The 20,205-nt window shown below is 40.3% G+C and overlaps 1 protein-coding gene across 1 annotated transcript in view; it reads left to right on the forward strand.

Annotated features, from left to right (window-relative positions):
• The window catches only part of DAAM2 (dishevelled associated activator of morphogenesis 2), a 170,579-nt gene that overhangs the window by 133,639 nt on the left and 16,735 nt on the right, over positions 1–20,205 (forward strand). Inside the window, exons 15-20 of the mRNA XM_053938696.1 lie at positions 47–154; positions 6,144–6,250; positions 15,075–15,159; positions 16,665–16,771; positions 17,455–17,543; positions 18,271–18,439. Of these exons, the coding sequence (XP_053794671.1) occupies positions 47–154; positions 6,144–6,250; positions 15,075–15,159; positions 16,665–16,771; positions 17,455–17,543; positions 18,271–18,439 (665 nt within the window). The remainder of the gene's footprint in view (positions 1–46; positions 155–6,143; positions 6,251–15,074; positions 15,160–16,664; positions 16,772–17,454; positions 17,544–18,270; positions 18,440–20,205) is intronic.

Genomic DNA, 20,205 nt, shown 5'->3' on the forward strand with positions numbered 1-20,205 from the left:
TCTTAGCTAAATACTTTTGCTACCTAAATATGTTCTTTCCTTTTAGGAGAGGATCCATGGCACGATCTGGAATGAGATTGATGATTTAAAGGCATTCAAGGTGCTGGATCTAGAAGATTTTGAAAAGATGTTCTCCGCGTATCAGAGGCACCAGGTAGGAGTGAACTCTTCCATAACTTTTCTGTCTTGAATTTCTGGAGGAGAAATGAATACTCGACAGTGGTCTGAGCCCTTGCTGCATCACTTAATGCTCTGCCACTTTTCAAAAAATCTGAAGACAAAAATAAGTTGGGATGGACACATGGGACAGGGTCTAAACTTCTGATACAGACATACTTCATACTCACAGGCAGCTCTCAGAGACAGCACCTACCAACAGGTAATGCTCTAGTTAATGTCATTGGCCACTGACTTCCAAAAGCTGCAGAGCTTTACATTTATATTTGCATATCAAACTTCCTGTTTCTCCCATTCATCCAGAGAAAAAAGGCTGTAGTTCTCTTGAGTACAGAACAAGGTGACTGTATTAGCTGTCTTTCATTTTGTCTATTTTTTCTTAAACAGCCAACTGCCTGAACTGGCTAGGTGACAGAAACAGTCTGAATTACAGATTATAGAACAAACAGCATACTTTAAAAGTGACCATTTATTAGAATGTCTATTTTCCCTCCTCTTTTTCTTGGAAAGCATGTAACTTTCAATCTTTCTGTCTCCACTGAATGAGATTAAGCAGCAGGCAGATTGTACTTTCTCTCCTTGAACTCCCCAGCTTTGCTTTGCTTTTAGAATATTTTCAATGTTTTGTATGCTGCAGAACTGGATCATTACTCTGAAGTTTTAGGAAAAGAGACAGACCCAACTGCCATAAACAACCTTTATGATTATTTCTTACAGTGAAAATAACTACTTCATTAACTGACTCAATACCTTAAAATTAACAATCTAACCCCTTGTCTTTGGATTTTCCTTCTTCTCCTTTCTCTCTTTTATTTTTCTATCTAATCCAATAAACATAATGAATAACTCTTCTTATTTATGAGTTCACAGCCACATGGATAAGCTGTGAAGAATGTGATGTTAACTGTTGCATGATGAGATTTCATTTCTCATTCTGCTTCTGCAAATAGCTGATGCTGTTTCAGTAGGTCCCTTTTTCTTTCTGTAAGTCACATTCCTTGAAACAAGATCTTAGTTCCCAGAAGGGAAGAAAAGCACACAAAACTGCGGTGCTCCTAAGAGATTGGATTTAGACACTGTCTCAAGAGCTTCTGTTCCAATGTTTCAGGTGCAAACCTTGCAGCTTCCTCATTAGAAATGACGTTGCAAAGCCTTGCTTCCTTTTGTCCCCAAAAACCAAAGCCAAAGCTGTCCTGGTCTCTATTAGAATCATACCATCTATGACTATGTTACCAATCACTGCAAGGCAGCCCGAGCTATTCAGCCATAAACTAACCTGACCCTTACCCCTGTGTCTGTGGGTCTCTGAACAGTACTCTTCCATCCTCATTAAACACGCTTTATGACAGTGGCTCCAGACACTAGAGTAATACTTGTGTAAGCTTCTTGTATTCTTGTGCAGTTAGACATCTTGCTGCCCTTACAGCTTTTGTTGAGGTTTTTACATTATTTTGGGTTTTTTTTTCTCCTTAAATATTTTGTTGTTGTTACTTTACATGTTGTTGTTACTTTACATTTACTTCCTATTTCATCCATACTTGCTTCAATGTGAACTGGATTCCAATCATCAAGTCCTCATCGATTTTCTTTTTTTTTTTAAAGACCAGGCAACCAAAATTTCTTTTGAATTAAAAATGTATGAGATTTTTTTCAGTTCACATTTAGTCTTTTTTACTCCTTTACTTTCAGAAATGTTTCAGTCTGACCAAGTATGTGTTTACTCTGGGTTTGTGACTTTTAAACTTCATCCAAATGTCTGTAAAGAAAAATATCAATGCAAAGCCCTGCTCTTTTCCATCTGAAATGTTGAATGAGTAAAGACATTTCTTTCTTTGCTGTTATTAACATGGCCTTCATGTTTTTTCCAGTTTCATTTACATTAAACAGTTTTTCTGTTTTCTAATTTTGTTAATGACAGAGGGTCTCTTCTCCTCTCTCAATCCCAGTGTGTCCTTTTTGGTGACTATAAGGGAAAGCAAAATTGTCCACTGTACAGAATGCTGGATCAAGTATTCTTACACTTGTCTTTTGACCTTGCTCTAATCTTACTGTGTAATATTGACCTTTTGATTCAGTATAGCTGGTGTTTTCCTGGAGTAATGACTAAGTCATGAAATAGTCATGTCTTCCAGAAGTGCTGTACCGCCTCTTTAGTGGTTACTGAGCACTTTCAAAATACTTGGCTACAAGTTGTTAAAGAGTATAATGTGCCATTGAAACAAGTTGTTGCTTTTGTTATATTTGTTAATACCCACAAACTGTGCCTGTGCATGAGGAGAGGAGAACTGACCCTCAAGTTATAACCTTGGCGGTTCTTTCAGTAAGGCTCTGGACTGGATTTGTAAAGGTATTTAAGCATTATCCTAGTTGATATTTAAAGACCTAAAATATTTATGCTTTGGAGACCAAATTTATTATTTTCATAAAAGACCTAGGACTCTTAGTTCCGTGACATCTGCTGATTTAAAATATGAAAAGAAATGCTGAAATATCTTTGAACCTTCTGGGCCAGTATTATTTGCTAAGCATTATATCCTCTTAGAAAACAGTGTGTGTCTAAATTTGGCTGCCTTGTTAAACTTGGTATCTTTCTCTGTGCTAATTTTTGGCATGTTTCCTTCTTCATTATTTGTGACTGCTGGCTGCATAGGACCTGCTAACTAACCCCTCCTCCTGTAAGCAGGTGAGTATCATTGTCTGCTTCCTGATCCTCTTGCCATGTGTGTGAAGGGGAAGTCCTGGACCATGCCATTATGGGGTCACAGCTCATGCTACTCTTTCATGTACCCTTGCACTCTGCTTTCTTAATGGGGAAGGTGGTACAAATAATTATTTTAGCTGTATTATCTCTGTGATAGGAGGTAGTTCTTGTTCTTTCACTTGCTTATATCTCATTGCTGGTGTCTGTAGTCCCTTTTTTTATGATCCTGAGGAAAAAAGACCAGGGACAAAGAAGAATGTCAATGTGAACTCTACCTTAACCAAAGTAATACTCTCTTGAGAGGAGAACAAAAGGGTCTCTCATGGAGCCTGTTTTTCCCACTGTTCCTATTTCTGTTCTGTCTGCTTTGGACAGTACTGAAGTCTTCAGATGCACTTCCTAAGCCACATACTTCCTTATAAAGGAAACATTTCTTTGCATAGAACTGGGCACTTTGGCAAAAGGATTTATGCCATCTGAGGGGCAGAAGAGTTCAAATGGACAGCTGAAACCGTCAGAAAGTTCAGCAAAAGATTAAAATCGTGTTTTGATAGCAATATTGGATTATGCACGTGTCTTTAAACTGGCTACCTCTCAAGCAAAATTCTTGGCAACAATTTTGGTAAAAGTGATGCTATCAGGAAAGGATTGTTCAGATATGATCATAAGTGTCTCTGGTGGTTTCAGAAGAAATTAGTTCTTACCCTGGAGAAATGAAGTTCCCATACAGGGAACTGTATTTGGGAAGTTTAGTCACAACTTTTGCCACATGGGGGAGGTTAACATGGCAGCATATCAAAAACAAGTCAGTATGGTAGGCGTAGTTCTCTGAAGTATTGATAATTGCAAGAAGCTAGGGTGCTGCCATGGTACAGGTCTTCAGCTAATCAAAATCAAATTGTATTTGAAGCAAGACACCAAGGTGATGAATGTATTCCACATGTATAGACATTTCAGCACTGAAATTTTAGCTGAGTTCTGAATTTGCAACTAAAATATCAAATCTGAAATACTCTTTGAAGCGCATAACATGGTGTTATCCCAGGTGAGAAGTCAGTAAAGGATGATGGCATAAAACTTAGTCATCCTGTCTGTCAGGTTGACACCAACTCCAACTGTTCTTGCATTCAGGGCTTGGGCTCTCACATAAGCTAATTGTCACTGCATCCTTGCTCCTCTTTTTCTGTGTCTGAGAAAATATGTATAGTCCATATGCAATCTGTTTTCCTTGAATTAAGTTTGGAATCTGGCTTTGGTAAAACTTCTGGCTTCGTCTGCTTTTGCTTACACATGATTCCAAGTTGCCATAAATACCTCTCTCCTCAATATGAGTTGAAGAGGATATATTTTTAGATGAGTCTAGCCCTTATGACCAAGGAGTGGGTCATGTCTGAATAGTTCAAGTTATTCATCTGTGTTGAACCCTGTGGGTTGGGGAATTGGAAATGGCATGGACAGTATTATATCAATTCCTGCTTGGATGGTTTTAAAGAAAGCTGGCTAAACTCCCACCTCCCATACATAGCCAAAGGCTGAAACATTTTTTCCCTTGGGATGGGTGCTGGTTGTCACTATCCAGGTGTCCTTATCTGCAAATATTAGCTAGTGAGGAACAGTGAAGCTTTTAAACCAAGAGCACAGACCAGCAAGTAGCTTTCTTCCTTTCAACAGCTGCACATCTCCATATTCCCTTGTCTTCCTCTCCACAAACTGAGAAAACTTAAGAAAACTTTCAAATCTCTACATGCCAGACTATTCTGGGGGCACTCCTCTTGTTGGTATTGTTGCTTATTCTCTCAGAAATAATAAACTTACCCAATGCCAATTTTGCCTTTTTTGGAAACACAATTCAATATATTGAGTAACATTGCAATTTTATTTCTTCCAAGCTAGATGCTTTGGGTACATCTAGAAGAATTTACTGAGTGCATGTCTTCAGCTGGTGCATTGTACCTGCTTAAAAATATCACTTTCTATTGGTGGTGGCTCACTGAAACACTTTTGGATGTGGCTGCATGAGTCCTTTGTATATCCAGGAGCAACACAGATTTGTGGTAGCTGACTGTAACAACAACTGAAATGACAACTAGCAGTATGAACCTATGATTTACACTGAACTCTCAAACGCTTGGGTGTCGAAATCTCTTTAGAGATTAGTCATGCTGATATAAGTAAGCCTTGAGTTGCAGAACCTTGAGTCCTGAGAGTGAATTCTGGGAAGCATCCTTTCTGTGTGCTTGCCATGATCTGGGATGTTTCCCTGAGTATCTGATATTGGCCACACCCAGGGACATGATGCTGGGGTAGATGGACCTTTTGATCTGACTCAGCATGCTTGTTGTTATATGCTAAAAAAGAAGTCATGTTGCTTATTTGATGGGTGCATTCAAAGCTATATTATACTTTATATATATATATATATATATATATATATATATATATATATATACACCATCAAAATCTCAAGGCCTGACAATATGGATGTCATGAAAAGGCATTTTATAAATGGTTCCTGCAGCAGTTAGCTGGGAAAATAAAAACTGGATGGTCAGGCTGAGTTTGCAAATATTTTATCTGTGTGTTATGACAAATGTTCTGGACTGGATTTTCAGTTTTTTTTCAGTTGATGAGTATGGCGATGGGGTTATATAGACAACATTGCCAAAGGGTGATTTCTGTATGATTAAATGTATTAATTAGTTTTTAAAATAAAAGATAGTTTAAATGTAGATTTTTACCATTTAGTAAGATATATTTAGTAAGATAAATGCCGTCATGTCCTAATGTTTGCATCTCTCCTATAATATGGATTGGTCAGGTCCAATGGCAGCCATAAGACATAACAGAAGGGGTTTTATTGCTTGTGCTGCAGCCTTTCAAGAATGCTGTGTAACCCCTGGAGGAGGCATCTGCTGAAGGATATGCTGTGACACCAGTGAGCTTCATCATAATGTGCCTGATTCTCCCATCATGCCCTTTTTTCATATTAACATAACGTAATTGTTGGTAGAGTGAGTCCAATCGGTCAGAATCAGGTCCGGTATTTGGGATCAAAGATGAGCTTATAGATGTTAATGAATGATTTCTGTTTGTCTAGTAACACAGGATCTACCCCCATGCTTTCTGCCTTTGTCTTCTTTTGTTATTGCGTGGGTGGATTTTTCTAGGTTGGGATGGGTTTGTTCATTACACTGAGCTAAGTCTATCAGTCTTGAGTGAGAAACATAATACTGATTGTTTTCTCTCTCTTTTGAAATACATGCAGAAAGAGATGGGCTCAACAGAGGACCTTTACCTCTCCACACGAAAGGTGAAAGAGCTCTCTGTGATTGATGGCCGGAGGGCCCAGAATTGTGTCATTCTCCTTTCCAAGTAAGTGTGCTAAACCTTAGCTCACAGGGTGTGCCATGATCAATGCAGAGGCAAGAGGGGATGAAATTAAACAAATGGATGTGTTTCTTTTCCCAACTAGACCTGCTGTTTAATACCTGCAGAGCCTCAGATAAACCTCTCTTACTGTGTCATAAAAGCACATTTCTCATACGTGTTATCTCTCTTAATAAAAATATCCACACACACACATGTTTTGTGTGTCAAACAGGTGGGCATCAGCTTCTATCTGAAGACTCATCATCAGAAAGTGATCAGTACTCATTGGTAGATGACAGCAGCTCTTTGGCAGTGCTTGCACTTCACTCTAAGTAATGTGTCCCCCATGTTCTTTGTCTGTCATTTGTCTCTGTTCTACGTGTTTCTTTCTAAATATTGCTCTGACCATGTCCCTGGAATACAGATGCTGGAATACAGCAGAGCTGAGTGTGATGTTCATTTTTGACTTGTGGTGAAGACAGTTGTAAACACAGGCATTCATATTCAGGACCCTGAGATGAGCTTAGCTGGTTAGAGCATGGTGCTAATAACATCAAGGTTGTGGTTTAAATCCTTGTATGGGCCAATTACTAAAGAGTTGGACTCAATGATCCTTCTGGGTCCCTTCCAAATCAGAATATTCCGTGAAGAATTAAGTCTTCTATTCGTAAATTAGGTTTTTGAAGCTAAGAGTTGCCTTTGCGTATTCCTACAATGACTTATGCATTTAAATGCAGTGCCATCAGGGCCCTCTGTATTTTTTCATGTCTTTCTACAAACATGAGTGCTGGGTTTGAGGTCTGTCACTATCAGATTTGTGCAGACACTGACCAAACTGAGAAAGTTGCCTTTCCTACCAGAGGGGGGACAGCAAGGCTGGAGACAAAACCTGACAAAAATGTGGCAGTACTGAGCAGCAAAAGTGTTTCATTGGGCAGTAGAAAATACAGATTCATATGGATGTGAGGCTTGTCTGCTCTTGCAAGCTAATAGTTAAAGCAAGGTTGCAGCCAGAGAACCAGGAATGGAGTGAGTTCTCTCCCTTGCTTAGTGAAACCTGTGGAGGCTCTCATGCTACTTATGTAGCATTAACCTGCACGTCAGCAGGACTCCCACCATCCAAACCTTCACTGAGGAAAGGCTTACATTTCTCTCTCTCTGCAGTAGTTGCCAACACTTGTCTTTGCTAGTGTTGGCAGCTGGTTGAGGCTGGGGCAGAGGGATGGGGAGGCATAAGGGCACCAGGATTTTCATGGTGTTTGACGGACCTACTGAATTGTGTCTGGGGTTCAGATTAACTCTGTAAACAGGTGGAACATTTCCTGGAAGTAGTAACATCACATGTTCAGTTGGCTGGGCTGATGAGGATCCAGGAAGGTGGTTCATGACTTGGTATGGCACTAGATATTTATTTGTAAAAATCTTCTGTCCCCAAAACAAATGTGGACAGCAGCAATGGATGTTTTTCAACATTCACCTCCTCTGCTGTCCAAGTCTGGGCAATCTTAGAGAAGAATCCTGAGAAGAATCCTCTCCATACAGAAAGAGAGAGGGGACAGTTTCTGTGTTTTGTCTTTCTTTTTGCTGTCTCCAGCAGCAAGGTCATTGAAGCATGAACCTTGCGCTTCAAGATACATGTCATGTGTTCACTCCAGGCATGCCATGAAGTTAGTGCACCTTGAACTGCTAGTCTGGACTCAAACCAGAGGTGAAAGCTGTGCTTTGTGACTGTCAGCTTCTTCACTAGGAAACATCCTGCTCTTATTGTTTAGCAAGTCTCACATGGAGGGTAGAGATTTGGAGACTGCGGTGTCCCTATGGAGCCTGCAAGTTTGCACTGTGCTCTGTTAACTGTGCTGCTGTGGAATTGGAAACACCACCAGCCAGGGCTACCCCACTGGCTTAGATAATTTAATGTTTGTAACAAATAATGTTACACCCAGAATGTCAGAAATATTGTTCAGGTTGGCCCAGGATTGGTATTCCTCCCCAAACTTCCCTTTTAAATGCAACCAGAAAAGCAAAAAACTTTGGGAACTAAAATAGCACCTTTACATTCTTGCCTCTTTTTTTGCAGTTTGTGCAAAAAAATACAGTTCTAATATTAAAGATAGGAATTGGGAGGAATGGTTGCAGACGATAGTTGAAAGGGCTTTATAACCCCTTTGCATGTTTTTTCATTACCACGCCTTCCTCCTTGAGGTTAGACCCTGAAGAAGAGACACTCCCAGCCAAATCATCCCTACACTGTACTGCATTGCTGCCATGCACTTGCTGCTCCTGCAGCACACTTCATACACATGCATGGGAATGTGCACACACATGCAGTGAGAGGGGATTTAAAACTGGTGACAAACAAAAGGAGTTTGGGCAACCCAGCTGCAGCCCCAGATTTCAGGTTGCCACAGTATCTGCCAACAGCTGTTTCCAATTGACTCTTACCGTGCATATATCCCTGTAGTTTATTCCCCCTTTGTTTACACTAAACCATCAAGTCCTTTAAAGTAAAATAGCTGCATGAGTTGGGTTTTCTTTCCGTCCCCTACTCAAATGTTTTCGTTTTACTAACACTGTGTTAGAAGGGGTCAGGCAGAGCTCATATTTCATATGATCCAACTAGCCAAAACCTATCAAGAGTGAGAAATAGATGTCTCTTGCTTTCTTTTGCAGAGAGACTGCCACATGGTAGGCTGAAAAGAGATGAAAATTGAATTGCTAGTTGATTTTTGCCGACATCTAACAAATTCTTAAACCTTTCTCCCCGATCTCTTAAAGATATCATAAAAAGATATCTCTTTCAACTACTCAATAGTAGCATCCTTCATTTTTCCTGCAGAGGAAGGATTAAGTTGTCCCTGTTTAATAGAGTCTGATGGATCTAAACCAAAGCTCTGTTCCACAGGCCATCTTCAAAGGCTTAAAAAAGCATAAGATGAGTTTCTCTCATAGTACTTCCAATAGGCCATAGTTCAACCAGGACATGGAACCATCTGTTTGTAGTGAGTTCAGGCACCCACCAGCTTCAAATTTAGCTTTCTTAATGATGTTTCAAACATACAGTTACTTATGTCACACTGGAAATCTGCTAACTCTCATGAATTTCCTGATGTCTTCAGTTTCCTCCAGGCTGGAGTTCTGTTGTCAGACTTGTGTAGTCTGGAAGAATCATTCCAGATGCCCATGTTTCCCTGCCTTCACCTGGCAGCTGGAAATTTCTCTGACTTCTCTCACCATATGGCTTCTCCCTGCCTCCATTACTTTAAGTAGTTGATAATATGTTCACTGCTCTGTTTTTGCAGTGCCATTTCTTTGAATGTTCTTGCAGAACATGCCCAAGATATGTATTGTTCACTGTCTTGCCCTGAGAAATGCTCTGGAGAGATTCAGTTCTTTGAGACATCTTGCTTGGAAGAAGGCTGAATGTATACTTACAGAACTTCTTTACGCATATTATTTTGCATGAAGTCCGGGAAAATAATTATGTCAGTGTTCTTCTGAATAATGTGATGAGTTTGTTATTTCTGTGGCTCAGTGAGTCAGCAGTAACCTTCTCAAGAGGGTGGAAATGGTAGGAGTGCTGGCAAAATGTCATAAAACCAGTAGTAGCAGAAAGCAGAATCTGACTACGTAAGAATAGTTTTAAATGTGACATTAGACAGGTACTAGCAGGCAAGTTTATCAAATGTTTGTGGCTTTGTCAATTCAAACATCAGTAAGGGAGAATTTCCAATGAGAATACAAAAGAGATAAACTATTTTTCTCACATCACTGTACCTCGTCAGTGCTTTTAAACTCTTTCAGCTGCGACATTAAGGGGACGAGCTATTCAGCCAACATCAGTCTCTGTGTACCAGCTTTGCACTGCCCCAGTCCCTGTGTGCCTTTCTGCCATGTGATAATCAGTGTTCACCCTTGTTTTAAGGTAAATTTGAAGCAGTGTGCTATTCTGGGGTACAGATCGATGTGTCATGGGGGACACATTGATACAGAAAGAGCTGATTGGACTCAGCATTCCTGTTCCTCACTGTGCTGTATTGAAAAACACTGGGCAGTAACCAGTGCCTGCTGGGTTCCTGGAGAGATTTTTTGGTTTTAAATAAAGGGCCACAATAAATGGCTTTACCTTCTGTGCTGAGTCCATACTCCAAGGCAAACTGAACACGTTAGTCACTGCCATCCTGTCTGAGATCACAACGAGGAACCTGAAGGTAGGGTTGTGATAAAAGATGAACCACTGCATCATCAATATCTCATGGTAATTTGGGGATTCCCATATTTAGTCCTGCTTTACTCCTCTTGGCTCAGAAAGATAGCTCCAGATCTTTCTTGGAAGGTAATTGAGAGCATTTGAATGCAAAGTTTCTTGGTTACTCATACGCTTTTGCTGAAGGAGAACAAGAAAAGGAAAGCCTTTTTTTTTTCTGTATTTACCAGAATACTTTCACAGTGATGTTCTGAAAATGCCCTGGTGGATTTTTTCCCCCAGCATGTTGATATAATGGTGTAAGATGTCCCAGCTGTTGTCCCACAAAGGATAAAACACTGTTGTCTTCACTACTGAGATGAGTGGGCAACTGAGATAAGTGGATGTGGAAAGAGTGGCTGCATCTTTCTGTCTTCTGGCTGAATGTGCAGTTAGACCAGCCTGCCTCCTGAATGCTGCTTCTGAGAGGAGGCCTTTATGGGGTAGTGACAATTAGTATTCCCAAAATGTAGATATTGAAAAGCCTGCAATTTGGGAGCTGTACAGAGCCTTAGGAGAGCTCAGGAGTTAGAGAAGGCTTGTGTCTCAGTCACAAAGTTCGGGAGTGAATTCACTAGTAGCCTGTGGGAAATGACTTTGTGGAGATGGAGTATTCTGCAGTCACTAAAAGCTCAGATTTGGGTGAGCTGTACAAACTGGCCTTAGGACATAGCTAAGCATCAATCAGTGTCTGTCACTGTCACAGCTACTACTATTGGCATCTGTTGGGAGCACTGTAATTCAGTAGGAGGTATAAAATGTCCTTGATACATGATAATCAGTCCTCTTCTCCAAGGTAAAAGGAGCAGTGGGTCTGTGATCCCTGTGGTATGGGAACTTAACATAGCTGCAACAAAACTCCATTTTTCTGTTAGTGGGAAAGTATGCTTCCTTCTCAAAAGCTAGGAAAGATCCAAGGAACAAGCCCATGATGTAACTCACTTTTTCCTTGGAGGGGGAGATGGTTAATGAGTGACAAGCATTTTGCTTTGATTCATGGGAGGGAGAAAGAGAGGGGGGAGGTTACTGTGAGTTAAATCAATGGTATATTTAAGGAGAAAAAATGAGCGAGCACTGGGTGTCTGTAAGGGAAGTTGATGTAAAACTGCAACATGTCTCCCAGGCATGTTCTGAGTCAGGCTGCCAGCGTTCTCCAAGAGGATGAAACAATAAACCACTTGATGTCTGCAAGTGAAGCTGGTGTTAAATCAGTCGAGGTGTCCTGGGGAGATTAGTGATGAATTACTCTGCAGAGTCAATAGAGATTATTTATGACACCGGAGGGGATAGAGGGAGGCAGGCTAAGTACCGTATCAGAAGTTATTTGGTACTTGTTGAGCTTTAACATTGCTTGAAGATGACTCAAGCAGTTGGACTTCCATATACTGCCACCAGATGTATGGGTGAGGGAAGAAGGAGGGAGTATTCTGGTTAAAGATCCTTTTCCTTCCTCATCTGGCCAGTATCAGGCTCCTGTTGAACAAAAACAGGCAGTATCTGTGCTATGAATGAATGTGCTGCAGCTGAGGGAAGGGGCACTGTATTTTGTTCTGGTCACATTTACTTCCTGTGTCGTGATTCCAGGATACATGAGTGCAAGAAGTGTAAGGCGGAGGGACTACAGCTTGAATTGTATGCTGTTCAAAACTGAGTTACCTCCACAGCTGGAGGAAGAGTGCCTGGATCTGCAAAGCTTGTAAGAAAGTCATTGCAGCTTTCCAATAGATGCCAAAATGTAATTTCTGAAGTGTAAATTTTTGGGCCATAATTTCACTTTAATTTTGCTGTCTCTGTCATATGAGTTTTAACCTCTGAGGGATGCCTCTTTTCAGTTTTAAATGGAAAGATTTTACGCATCTGCTTTAGGTTCTTCTTTAATCAGTTCACCTGCTTCTGTTTAAAAGCAGCACATCTGTTTCACATTACTGCTGGCCATCTTTAAGATCTGCTACATGGCTGGGCATGAGTTTTGAAAATACAAGAAGAATCACTTGATTAACAATTCTTTGGCTGGTTATTCAGTTTGTAAATGGGAAGATCTGTGTTTTGTGTCATTGTTGCTTTTGAAAGGCATCCTGTCCTAGAAGAACAAGCCCATTTTGGAAGAGTCAGATTGTTCTGCTGTAAATCCTTCCATACTAGTAATTAGATTGGTAATAATCTAGGATGCACACCTGCAGGCACCATGACCTCGTTGCAATCCTGTAAGTGACCAAGTTAAACTGCTTCTCAGCAGGGAACTGGCAAGCTTTCTGCTTTTCTCTACTGTGGGCTAAACCATTCAAACCAGATGTTTTTCTGCTGATGGCTGGCAGGGCACAGAATCATCCAAGAAATCATAGTGTTTGTATAACTCTCTGTCCTTGGGGCTCTCAATTATTTTTGAACAGAAGATGTTTTCAAGTGTATTTAATGCTGATGAATGGCAGCACACAGAATCCTTGGAATCCTTGGGCTCCTGGTCAGAACAGTAAGATCAGTGGTAATATATGCAACGCCGTTGTGTTGATGTACCTTTATTTGATCCTGTTTACTGCATCCCCAAATACACACAGAGGTACTTCCACTGTGTAATGGGTGATCAGTGAGTAATTGCTCCAGTTATTTGCATCAAAAATACATGAAATGCACCCTCATTCTTTGTAAACTCTGTGAAAGTAACAACAAAACCGCTCCACCCTGGTGTTAGTGGGCTGCTTTATTTCATTCCCTCTGTGTGCCTGTGTTATAAATTAAGCCTAATCTGCAGACTGCAGATTCTGGAAAATGCAAAGGTGCTCTCGAAAGAAAAAATAATTAACAAAATGTAGCACTTTAAAAACTTCAGGCACCGAATTGTTTGGTCATGTGTGTATGTGTCTCCTAGGGACCCAGGCCCACAGCCACCAGTTTCAGCCCTTCTCTGGTCATAGTGTTTGATCAGTTCAGAGTCACATAGCCATGGACTTTACAATTCACTATTTAAGCCAAAAGTAACCCTTCCATTTTCTGATTGAGCTTGTAGAGCTTTATGCAGAACTTCATGTACTGAAGTTTGCTGTTTTCATCCAATGTCAAACTAATGACCTGAAGTAAAAAGTTTCCAACCTTTTCATTGAAAAACTATTAATCCTTATATCTCATCTGAGCATGGCCCAGTTATGAAGCTTTTCTGGAAATTCAGTACTTTATCTTGCTTAGCTGGTATCAGTTTTCCCTCCTTGTGGAAAGATGACATGATGACCAACTTGGAACACAATTCAATTAGCAGTTAGTTCAGAGATGTGATACTTACAAGATCTCAAACGTCTATTGATTCACATTTTAGTTTCCAGCTGTTGGTTATATTGGGCAATATTAAAATATTTTAGTTTCTTATATTTATTAATATTTCCTGTCTGTAAAAATAAAGCTTTTTCTTTTGCTTTTACCATATTTTTCCAAAAATATGATTCTGTCCAAATCCCAATGGCAATATGAAATTTCAACACGGTACTTCTTAGCACTGAAGACTAAAACATTTTGCTTCATGCATCAGCCTGTCTCTTATTTTTTTTTTGCATTTTCTGTTTCTATTGTTAATTAATTATATTGATAGTAGAAGGTCCATGGAGACTGTAGACTTCACTCTTCAAGTATTTCTTTTTACACTCTACTGTTTCAGTCCCAAAACTGAGATTTTCTTGTGGATAGCTTTTCCTTCATGGTTCACTTCTATATTCCCTATTCTCCTGAAATGACTGAATATTATGGGTTGGAGTTGGTGCATTTCTTTGTTGACATCTGCTCTGAGAACCACCAAGTTCATTTCAGGTATCCATCAGGCAACATCTTGGTAATGACAAATTTTGACGACTCCTAATCTGTCCTGGATTTTGACTGGAGACCTTGAGGCTTCTTCTCTGTATTGATTCTGTGTTCAATTGTAGTTGATGACTCCTGCTCATTGTACACAGATTGACAGGAGTAGGTGGTAAGGAGAGTGTAATCCTAGTACCTCAGATAACATTAAAAGCTCTTGTTTTCAGAGCTTGTTTCACAATATGAAACATAGATATGCAGATGCTGTCTATTCCCTTGTCATCTGTCATTGCTGACAGAATGACTTTATCTAGCACAAGCAGTTTTCTTGCAAGGAAACCCTTTCTCAGCAAGGGAGTTTTCAGTCCCATTTTTTGTTACTCTGGGAGATGCTTTAATAGTCACAAGTCAGAGTGTTACATGAGCTTGCAGTCAGAAGTCACATGGGCATGAATGTGAATGGTTTTACTATAGCAAAAGAACTTAATGAGGGAGGTATCCGGTATGGGGGAACTTGGAAGTACTTTTGATCTAGGAAGACTTGATTGTTATTAATCACCATCTGATTTTTGATGTGTGTTTGATTAACTGAAGAGGATAAAAGGATAAAAATATATTATCCATAAACCCCTGTCTTTAGAGCTGATTGATTCTTCTTACTGAATATTCTAGAATAGCAACTTCACAGCAGAGCTTACTGTGGTCATTTCATGCCTGTTTGCAGCATTTCAGGCTTCCTACTTTCTGAATTGTCAGAGTCACTTAAGCTTTGCACTAATTGCTCAATGTTGATACTTTTGAAAGGTTGAAGCTGTCTAATGAAGAAATCAGACAAGCAATCTTGAAGATGGATGAACAAGAAGACTTAGCAAAAGATATGCTTGAGCAGGTGAGAAAGATTAAAGTCAGATACAAGTTATTTTTAGGTCCTTCACTGCCTTTTCTTAAGTGGATGTAGGTACTGGCACTGCTGGTTTTTCTGCAGGTGAGAACTTGGCCCTGTCATGTCAGTGGAGCTGCACATGAGAGCATGAGAAAAGTATTTTTCCCAGTGTTGTTGGGTATACCTCTGTCATGTAACTGTTTCTCTTCCTGGTGCAAATTTTGCATGATTACAGGTGGTATGAGGTTTATTTTTATGTCCTCTCTTGTCCATAATTTTTCCCATCTCTACTTTTCCCTGCTGATTATTTATTGTTGCTGTTGTTTTCTTTTTATTCATCTTCCTTCTTTACCTGCATTTTCTATCAGGAAGTGCCAGGAACCAGACGACATAGGACAATGGTTAGAGCCAGGACTAGAAGGGAACTCACAGGAATATTAGAAGGGGAGCCAGGGACTTCCATCCCCAGCACCTGGTTGACTGTATAACTTGTGAGGAAAAAAACCCCACAATTGCACCACCATTGCCCTATTTTCATTTATAGAAGGTGACAGATGATGCTTTTACCAAAGAGACATGTGATGAAGTTCCTTAGAAGTGTGCAAAACATTATAATTATGAACTGTCCAATAAATGTGATTCCTTCTTTCTGGGCAGTCACAGTGTTTAATCATGCACAAAATGCTTTTCCATTTTGGAAATTTATAGCCTACTCGTCATATTATCTGAATGACCACAGCTGCTCCAGAAGTCATTGCAAGCTTCTGATGCTCCACACCTTTGAATATCACATATTTGCAGAGTGCAATAAAGTATTAGCAAGTGGTAAAAGGCAGAGTGCTTCATATGCCTTGTGAGTGGATTTTGTGGGTATGAGCTGAGGCTGTGTGCAGGGCAGTATTTATAACCATACTAAAGCACAACTAGCACCAGTTCTGTCAAAAATCTGTCCAAGTATGAGCTTTTAAGGTCAGCATATGAATAGCAGCCTGTATCAGACACACATCCAGTTGTTTGGTTATTGTTTATTGTTTCAGCAGTGTAGGGCAGACCCAAGAGAGATAGATGAGGCTTTGTGTGTACTCTGGGTATGATGGGTACTTCACTCTGTTTGGGACACATCCTGCTCTTATTTGCACCAATCTAAACTCCAAGTAGTGTTGTGAGAATCAAATTCTCTCTGTACTTCCCCTTGGGTAAGTTGCAGTAGCACTTGGCCTTTAGGATTTTGAAATGGGAAATTCCCCATAGAATTAAAAATTAATCTTAATGGGGTCAGTGAAGGATAAAGACAGAACAGCAAGCAAAGGTTTAGAAGAGGTCAGTTTTGTAGACACAGCTGCACTTTTTTGAAGTTATGGTCACACGGCTGAGTCAATGTAATGCTTCCCAGTGGTAGCAGAGAAATCTGAGGGCTCTCTCTCCACCAGGGTTTGTTTGTGCTCCTCTGTCCCCCTCTCATTTTCCTTGGATCTCACATCTCAGTGTTTGGTTTGTGTCTCTCACTCTAGCTACTGAAGTTCGTTCCTGAAAAGAGCGATACTGACCTGTTGGAGGAGCACAAACACGAAATCGAGCGCATGGCCCGGGCAGATCGTTTCCTCTTTGAAATGAGCAGGTCTGTTTGATACATTATGGGAGAGTTCATGCAGGACTTCTTGGAAGCAGCTGTAATTGTTACTGAAAATGGATCATCTGGCACTGCGAGGGAATGTGCAAGATTGTGGGCCAGCATTATACCCTGTGTTTGCCAGAAGCCTGTGAATGTTACAAATATTTCTGTTCATGACACAAACTTTATTGACAAGAAGCACTCTCTGTGCATAAGGGCCTGTGCCCTGACAACGAGCAGAAATCTGCTTCCTCTGCCTAAATTTGTTCACAAAAAGGAATGCAGATACAAGTGTCAGATGTAGTGTAGCCAGGAGTCAAGATTTCATATAGATCCCTTTTTCTGTTAAGCTATCTCATCTCCTCATCCTCTGACCCTCTTTCTTGTTCCAGCTTTGCTACACACCTGATGAGGATTAACATTTTGTTCTGCTAATGGAGGTGTAGCTGGCATCTGCCATGACTCTTATATTTTGAATATAGTGGGAATTCTTCCAGCTCCTTTTCAGTTGACAGCAAAACATGACTTGAGGTCCATCATTTTCATAACAAGGTTTTAACTATGTCCTTAAACCCATGCCTTGGCTTCATGGTACTGAACATCCAACCATTAGATTATGTGGGGAGCATACTGACCCTGGGCTTCAAGAGTTCCAGTTCAGTGTTGGCTTTCCTCTGCCCTTCATGCAGGATTGACCACTATCAGCAGCGGCTGCAAGCATTATTCTTTAAGAAGAAGTTTCCAGAGAGGCTGGCAGAAGCAAAACCAAAAGTGGAAGGTATGGTTAATAAAGCTTTTGCTAAGAGTTGGGCAGAGGGGTAGGGAAGGTCAAGAGAGGCTTGTCTTCAAAGGAGGTGCTGTTACATGCATGCTATGTTTGTAGAGCCAGTGAGCCCAAGGCATGTCATTTCCTAAGAAATTAATAAAGTCTGTTCCATGATTGTTACACTGTAAATATGACCTGACAAATATGACAGCATGCTATCTGGCTGTGCTGAGCTGCCAAAAACTTTCATGGCCTTTCTGTGCAGGTCAGCCTTCCCTTCTCACCCTCAAGTCCTTGCACCTTCCTCTTTAAATGGCACTTGAATAGATACTTCAGATCAGATACTGATGCTCTGGGAATGTGTAACCTAGAAACAGGGGAGGTCTATGGTTTCTGTACCACGTCCATGGTTATTGCAGAGAAGTGAGTATATTCTACTCTACATTTTCAGAAGAGCTCTAGCCTTCTCTCTGTTCTCACTGGCTATACTTTTAGAGTGTGAGGTAACAGAAGAACAGCATTGGTCCTATGTTCAGAGGAGCTTCTTACAAGTTCAATGTGGTGCATTTTCCTTCCAGTTGTCCCCATTCTGGGAGTGTGTAGGTGCAGGAAGGACAGGACACAGACAGTGTTGCAGCAGTTGTGCAAATGCTATTCAGGGTATTTCAAATTATGGCCCAAGCATGTTAAAAACAGCCACCGTGCAATAACTTGTTCTTCTTTTTTTTCTCTCTTCAAGCCATTCTTCTGGCATCCAAAGAACTCATCCGAAGCAAGCGTTTGAGGCAACTCTTGGAAGTAGTTCTTGCCTTTGGGAATTACATGAACAAGGGCCAAAGGGGAAGCGCTTATGGCTTCAAAGTCTCCAGCCTGAACAAAATTGCGGACACCAAATCCAGCATAGACAGGTGGGATAAAAGACCATAAATATGTTGGTTACTGTGCTGCTGCATCTCTTAGCATAGTACTGAAAATGTGTTTTTGTTTGGGTTTTGCTCTGTAGACAATTGAAAATCGTGTCTTATTTGGCATATAAGTAATGCTTTTCACTCTTAAAGATTCTGCAGCAATTAAGACCAGCTATTAACACAGCAACCAAATTCTGCTGTTTCTCTGGATAATGCACGTCTGATGTTGGATTTCATTTCTGCAACCTTATGCATAGATGACAAAATATATTTCACAAAAACTGAAATAAGTTTGGGGAGGAGAATGATTTCTATGGAATTTTCTCTTTCCACCAAAGTTTTATGGCCATGGTTTTGCAAAAGAAAAAAAAATAAATATGAGCACAATTTTATGTCTCCTGTGAAACATGGTGTATGTTTCTGATGCAGGACTGTCACAAACGTTTTCTCTATGTACACCACTAATGAAACCACAAAGCATAAGTCAGAGAGACTGATCCTGGTTGTATCTAGGGCAGAAACAGCTGGTTTGGGAATGTGGAGCTTACTGTTCATTGCCATGGAGTGCAGGTCTTTATAGTCACTCTATGTTTTGCCCCATATCCCCATACTGGTTCTGGAAATTAATCCAGCTGAGACTGGGCAGAGAATATGACTTTTGGACTCCAGCAGCACTAAGGTTTTCCTTGGAGAAAGGAAACTCCTTGGAGTAAGAACCTTGCAGTTTCTTAGTAGCTTGCACCTTCCTTGAATTTTAAGACCTGCTGAGACCATAGTTGTGGTTAAATTACTTCAGGCTGTGACAGAATGAACAATGGCAGTAAAATATCATAAGAAATTCATTCCTACCTAATAGAGTTTGAACTAACAGAGTACTGCTCTGACTACCAAAATGTCCTTTCTGTATTACAAGGCTAACAGTTATATAGCTAATGTGGAACTCTTTTTTGCCTTAATGTGGCTTGGCTTAATTTTTCCATATATTAGATGTCCTTTGCAGATTCTGTTCCCTCACTAGTTCCCAGCTCCCAGGCTCCAGTCTGAATGAAGCAGCAGCCATCTACTATCTTCCCTGTTGGTTAACCACATAACACCCACCTAAAGTAGCTGTTATGGCTGTCTGTTCTCTTTACATGCAGAATTCCTTGTTTACTTTACAAATTTCCTTAAACCCTCTCCTGCATCCTTCATACATCTCAATTCTATCTGCTTCTACTTGGGCTGCCATTGGTTTTGTGTTAGTGAGCCTGATTATTACACATAAGCTCAGCTGTTTCATTACTGCAGTAGTTTTCTTTGCAGCTTCTCCAATCTTCAAGAACTTTTTTCTCTTCTTAGTCAGCTCTGGGGTTTTTTCCCCACATTGCCTCTGAGGACAGCTTGCTTCTCCCTTAAAAGTTAATGTCCCTTTAGTACTATTAGTTGTTTATTCTCTGTAAGTATCTGGTGACAAATATTATACTGTGTTATGCAATTTTCTATTACACCATCTACACACATGGTTGGAAGCGTGCTGGTGTTCTCAGAATAAATTAGGATACATTATATTGCTTGAGGTTTTAGGAAGGATGGTTCATACAGGACTAATCCATTTCAATCCTTTGCACTTTTCTTTCAGTAGCACAGCTGCTAACTGTTGATACATTGTTTATTTTCTTCAAACAAACATATTTCCTACCCAAATACTTTTCACTGATTTGTCACAATCCTTTCACTATCCTTTCCTTCTTGTGACCATCTTCCTTCTCATTTCTAACTTTTGTTTT

Source organism: Vidua chalybeata, chromosome 3 (genome assembly GCF_026979565.1).
Source record: "Vidua chalybeata isolate OUT-0048 chromosome 3, bVidCha1 merged haplotype, whole genome shotgun sequence".
Lineage (NCBI taxonomy): Eukaryota > Metazoa > Chordata > Aves > Passeriformes > Viduidae > Vidua > Vidua chalybeata.